The sequence below is a fragment of the Pseudorasbora parva genome, chromosome 17, assembly GCF_024679245.1.
Source record: "Pseudorasbora parva isolate DD20220531a chromosome 17, ASM2467924v1, whole genome shotgun sequence".
NCBI lineage: Eukaryota > Metazoa > Chordata > Actinopteri > Cypriniformes > Gobionidae > Pseudorasbora > Pseudorasbora parva.
The window spans coordinates 44521942-44527626 of NC_090188.1; the positions used below are offsets into that span (position 1 = coordinate 44521942).

Sequence of the window (5685 nt, forward strand, 5' to 3'; positions counted from 1 at the left end):
TCAGACTGGGGTCCTCATGGGTCTACAGACTGGGGTCCTCAGGCGTCTTCAGACTGGGGTCCTCAGGGGTCTTCAGACTGGGGCCCTCAGCTGTCTTCAAACTGGGGCCCTCTGGTGTCTTCAAACTGGGGTCCTCAGAGGTCTTCAGACTGTGGCCCTCAGGGGTTTTCAAACTGGGGCCCTCAGGGGTCTTCAAACTGGGGTCCTCAGTGGTCTTCAAACTGGGGTCCTCAGGGGTCTTCAAACTGGGGCCCTCAGGGGTCTTCAAACTGGGGCCCTGAGGGGTCTTCAAACTGGGGCCCTCCGGGTCTTAAAACAGGGGCCCTCAGGGGTCTTCAGACTGGGGGTCCTCAGGGGTCTTCAGACTGGGGCCCTCGGGGGTCTTAAAACTGGGGTCCTCATGGGTCTTTAAACTGGGGTCCTCAGGGGTCTTCAGACTGGGGCCCTCATGGGTCTTAAGACTGGGGTCCTTGGGGGTCTTCAGACTGGGGCCCTCATGGGTCTTCAGACCGGGGTCCTCAGGGGTCTTCAGACTGGAGTCCTCATGGGCCTTCAGACTGGGGTCCTCAGGGGTCTTCAGACTGGGGCCCTCATGGGTCTTCAGACTGGGGTCCTCGGGGGTCTTTAAACTGGGGCCCTCATGGGTCTTCAGACTGGGGCCCTCATGGGTCTTCAGACTGGGGTCCTTGGGGGTCTTTAAACTGGGGTCCTCAGGGGTCTTCAGACTGGGGGGCCCGGGCCCTCAGAGCAGTGCTAAGGGTCCCTGGAAAACACCAGAGAATTAGAGGATGAGGAGGATCATATTAGCGGGTCTGTGCCGTCTAAAAGTTTAAAAGCTCTGACAGACTTGATTACTAAATATGCATACAAAGTATGTTTGTTTTGATTTTATTTTATTTTGTTTTCATTTTAGCAATTAATGTTGTCAACGTTAGCACTGTTACCTATATAAGAAAATAATGTTTAGACCTAATGTGACACAAAAGGTATTTAAAACACATAAACTCGCGCTGGGTGACTTTTATTTTGAATCGCAGCGCTGTCATCTCTTCTCGCGAGAGTTCGTCAGTGTAGCTGTCATGGCGGCCCAGAGTCCGCTGCATGCGTGTGTGTTATGAAGCTCGCCGTATGTGTTGTGTGTCGTTAGGATGAGTGTGATGATGATGATGATGAAGTGTGTGATGAAGGCTCGGCTCGGCTGGGTTCGGCTCGCCGCTGTCAGGGGCTTTCATGAGCGGGCTGTGGCTGTGAGTTTAGGGGACAGGTGAGAGAGAGCAAGGGCTCTTCGTCATAGTCGCCACACATCACTCTAATATTAAAGGCAGCTGGACATGTTCATGTCTAAGAGACCAATATATACTGTCAAAAATAATAATATCAATGTGTAAAATATTTGGTTTCTATTATATTACTTATATCGTTTTGCTGCTCACTTAAGTTCTGCCGAACTATTTTATTAAATTATTCTAAGCAAATGTATGTAATTTATTCTTTATTTAAATAGAAAATATTATAGTATATGTATTTATTTAGTTACTTAGTTTAATCTTAAAATTAAGAATATAATTTTACACCAGTTATCATTTTAAATGTATTTAAATCAAGCTTTATTTAATAATTTAGTTTTTTTTTCAAGCTTTATATACATTTTAATAAATTGTATTTATTTATTTTAAGCAAATGTTGTGTTTATGTAGTAATTTGTTTTTATTGTTTTAATTCAAATTGATTTTTTTAATGTACATAAAGAATACATAAGTAGACACTAAAATAGTTTTTTTTTTGTAAAATGTTTTCCAATTATCTTTGTTTCATGCACGACATTGAAAACTAGATTTAAAATATTTTGCTGTGTGCAGGAGGCTGGAGATCTCAACGGGGAAGCTGGCACGCTTCGCTGACGGCTGTGCAGTGGTCAAGGTGTGTGTGTGTGTGTGTGTGTGTGTGAGAGAGAGAGAGAGAGAGAGAGAGAGAGAGAGAGAGAGAGAGAGAGAGAGAGAGAGAGAGAGAGAGAGAGAGAGAGAGCAGTGGTCAGTAGTGTGTGTGTGTGTGTGTGTGTGAGTCTGCAGTGGTCGGTAGTGTGTGTGTGTGAGTCTGCAGTGGTCGGTAGTGTGTGTGTGTGAGCCTGCAGTGGTCAGTAGTGTGTGTGTGAGTCTGCAGTGGTCAGTAGTGTGTGTGTGTGAGTCTGCAGTGGTCAGTAGTGTGTGTGTGTGTGTGAGTCTGCAGTGGTCAGTAGTGTGTGTGTGTGTGTGAGTCTGCAGTGGTCAGTAGTGTGTGTGTGTGTGTGTGTGTGTGAGTCTGCAGTGGTCAGTAGTGTGTGTGTGTGTGTGAGTCTGCAGTGGTCAGTAGTGTGTGTGTGTGTGTGAGTCTGCAGTGGTCAGTAGTGTTTGAGTCAGTCTGCAGTAGGGTTGTGCCGATGGACGATATCATCGTCCATCGTGATGGTTGTGCGACATCACGATGGAGAAACGCCATCGTGATGCCACGCCCCCGCCCCCGCCCCGCTGCGAGTCTTGCGAGTCGACACCAGTATGTGAGCGGAGTGGAGCGGCGGCAATTTCCCCTCCACGCTCTTTCTAAGCATTCAAGAATCCCTCCGCTCCAGCTCCGCTCCGGGTTCACCATCTCCCGCTCCCCACCTCGCTCACTGATATCAGAAACACCGCTCCGTCTTCGCTCCGAGGAAATTTGTGGCTAATAACTGCTAAAGTATTTTAGTAAGCTCTGAAATATCACTATAAAGTTCGGTTTATAACCTGCATTAACTGAAATTTTTTTTTAAAAAAAATAAACAATAGGAGATTAAGAGCCTAGTTTCAACGTGGTTTATTGGAACATTTGTGTGCATTTCCCCCCACTATGCCAAACTGGCTTTATCAAAAGTGAAATATCATTGATGCTTTTTGCAGTGCAAATTTGTTTGTATGTTTGGAAAGATGAACGTTTTCATCAGTTATTTTATCTACAGATCAATACAGATTTCTGCTCATTCAAAATCATATAATAGAATAATATAATAACTGTATACCTACTGGCTACTGATAACTGTATAAGCACTACAAGATGTTTTTGAATGCATCAGAGAGAACGATCAGTTCGTGTGTGAATAAGTGCTACCTGTTTAAAATGTGCTTTCACCCGATCATATTCAGTATGAGGTAAAAAAAAAAAAAAGAATCCCTTAAACTTTAACATCCCACTCATGCCCATCGCCGTGATTTGTATCAAGCTGGTTGTTTACCGTGAGTTCTGAACACTGATCATGCTTATTTAAATCTTTTCGTTTCTACACATATTAGGCTACATATTCCTCATGTCTGAGGCAAGCCTGCTGAGTTTCAGTTTATTTGAGACGCGCTCCAGTTCATGATCATTGAAGCGATCGCTTCCGCGACCTCTAGTCTAGGCTACGTATTATTAATTAAATACATGCAATTGGCCGAAGAAACTTTTATTAAAATTAAGATACAATTTTTACAAAACGAAAGAAAGGCTTTTTACAAAACAAAACTTAATATTAAACTAAATATAACCACCAAAATCATTTCTGACCCACTCGCATCTTTGCACTTTGCCTATCATAATCAGATGAAATTAAAAAATAATATTAGGATATAATATTTAAACATAAATTAAAAACATTGTTTAATGGCTACAACAAGTATAGTAGGGCTAAGCTACAGATTTATGTCATGTCTGAGCTGGATTTGAACGAACATCATTTTACCGGTGGGTTCATGAGCGCGCGCCTGCGGATTATTGAGCTGATCACACCGGCTCCACTCCGCTCATTAGTCGTTACAGGCTCGTTCTCGCGCCCACGTATTCAAAAATGGTCGGGTTTAAATGGGGCTCATAATTACAGTTAATGTGTCGGGCAGGGCCGGTCTCTCGGGTGCATTGGCTTGGGTAGGGTCGGTCTTGATTTTTTTTTAACTGATCTAAGCTCTAGCTCGAAAAAACGAAAACGAAACTAAAATATTCGTTTTTCGTCCCCCCCGGACGATATCATCGTCCATCGCGATGTTTTACTGTACACATCGTCAGCTGCCGATTTAAGTGACATCGCCCAACCCTAGTCTGCAGTGGTCAGTAGTGTGTGTGTGTGTGAGTCTGCAGTGGTCAGTAGTGTGTGTGTGTGTGTGAGAGAGAGAGAGCAGTGGTCAGTAGTGTTTGAGTCAGTCTGCAGTGGTCAGTAGTGTGTGTGAGTCGGCAGTGGTCAGTAGTGTGTGTGTGAGTCTGCAGTGGTCAGTAGTGTGTGTGTGTGAGTCTGCAGTGGTCAGTAGTGTGTGTGAGTCTGCAGTGGTCAGTAGTGTGTGAGTGAGTCTGCAGTGGTCAGTAGTGTGTGAGTCAGTCTGCAGTGGTCAGTAGTGTGTGTGTGAGTCTGCAGTGGTCAGTAGTGTTTGAGTCAGTCTGCAGTGGTCAGTAGTGTGTGTGTGTGTGTGTGTGTGTGTGAGTCTGCAGTGGTCAGTAGTGTGTGTGAGTCGGCAGTGGTCAGTAGTGTGTGTGTGAGTCTGCAGTGGTCAGTAGTGTGTGTGTGTGAGTCTGCAGTGGTCAGTAGTGTGTGTGAGTCTGCAGTGGTCAGTAGTGTGTGAGTGAGTCTGCAGTGGTCAGTAGTGTGTGAGTCAGTCTGCAGTGGTCAGTAGTGTGTGTGTGAGTCTGCAGTGGTCAGTAGTGTTTGAGTCAGTCTGCAGTGGTCAGTAGTGTGTGTGTGTGTGTGTGTGTGTGTGAGTCTGCAGTTGTCAGTAAAGTGTGTGTGTGAGTCTGCAGTGGTCAGTAGTGTGTGTGAGTCTGCAGTGGTCAGTAGTGTTTGAGTCAGTCTGCAGTGGTCAGTAGTGTGTGTGTGAGTCTGCAGTTGTCAGTAAAGTGTGTGTGTGAGTCTGCAGTGGTCAGTAGTGTGTGTGAGTCTGCAGTGGTCAGTAGTGTGTGAGTCAGTCTGCAGTGGTCAGTAGTGTTTGAGTCAGTCTGCAGTGGTCAGTAGTGTGTGTGAGTCTGCAGTGGTCAGTAAAGTGTGTGTGTGAGTCCGCAGTGGCCAGTAGTGTGTGTGAGTCTGCAGTGGTCAGTAGTGTGTGTGAGTCTGCAGTGGTCAGTAGTGTGTGAGTCAGTCTGCAGTGGTCAGTAGTGTTTGAGTCAGTCTGCAGTGGTCAGTAGTGTGTGTGAGTCTGCAGTGGTCAGTAAAGTGTGTGTGTGAGTCTGCAGTGGTCAGTAGTGTGTTAGTCTGCAGTGGTCAGTAGTGTGTGAGTCAGTCTGCAGTGGTCAGTGGTGTTTAAGTGAGTCTGCAGTGGTCAGTAGTGTGTGTGTGAGTCTGCAGTGGTCAGTAGTGTTTGAGTCAGTCTGCAGTGGTCAGTAGTGTGTGTGTGAGTCTGCAGTGGTCAGTAAAGTGTGTGTGTGAGTCTGCAGTGGTCAGTAGTGTGTGTGAGTCTGGAGTGGTCAGTAGTGTGTGAGTCAGTCTGCAGTGGTCAGTGGTGTTTAAGTGAGTTTGCAGTGGTCAGTAGTGTGTGTGTGAGTCTGCAGTGGTCAGTAGTGTTTGAGTCAGTCTGCAGTGGTCAGTAGTGTGTGTGAGTCTGCAGTGGTCAGTAGTGTGTGAGTCAGTCTGCAGTGGTCAGTAGTGTGTGTGTGTGAGTCTGCAGTGGTCAGTAAAGTGTGTGTGTGAGTCTGCAGTGGTCAGTAGTGTGTGTGAGTCTG

General features: G+C 45.8%; 1 protein-coding gene across 2 annotated transcripts in view; it reads left to right on the forward strand.

Moving 5' to 3' along the window:
* Positions 1–1057: 1057 nt before the first annotated feature.
* Positions 1058–5685, forward strand: part of pnpt1 (polyribonucleotide nucleotidyltransferase 1, mitochondrial) — a 31370-nt gene continuing 26742 nt past the window's right edge. Inside the window, exons 1-2 of one of the 2 annotated variants that reach the window (XM_067421431.1) lie at positions 1058–1264; positions 1860–1920. In XM_067421431.1, coding sequence (XP_067277532.1) covers positions 1149–1264; positions 1860–1920 — 177 coding nt within the window. In that variant the 5' untranslated portion in view covers positions 1058–1148. The remainder of the gene's footprint in view (positions 1265–1859; positions 1921–5685) is intronic. The other variant, XM_067421430.1, reaches the window with a different exon arrangement.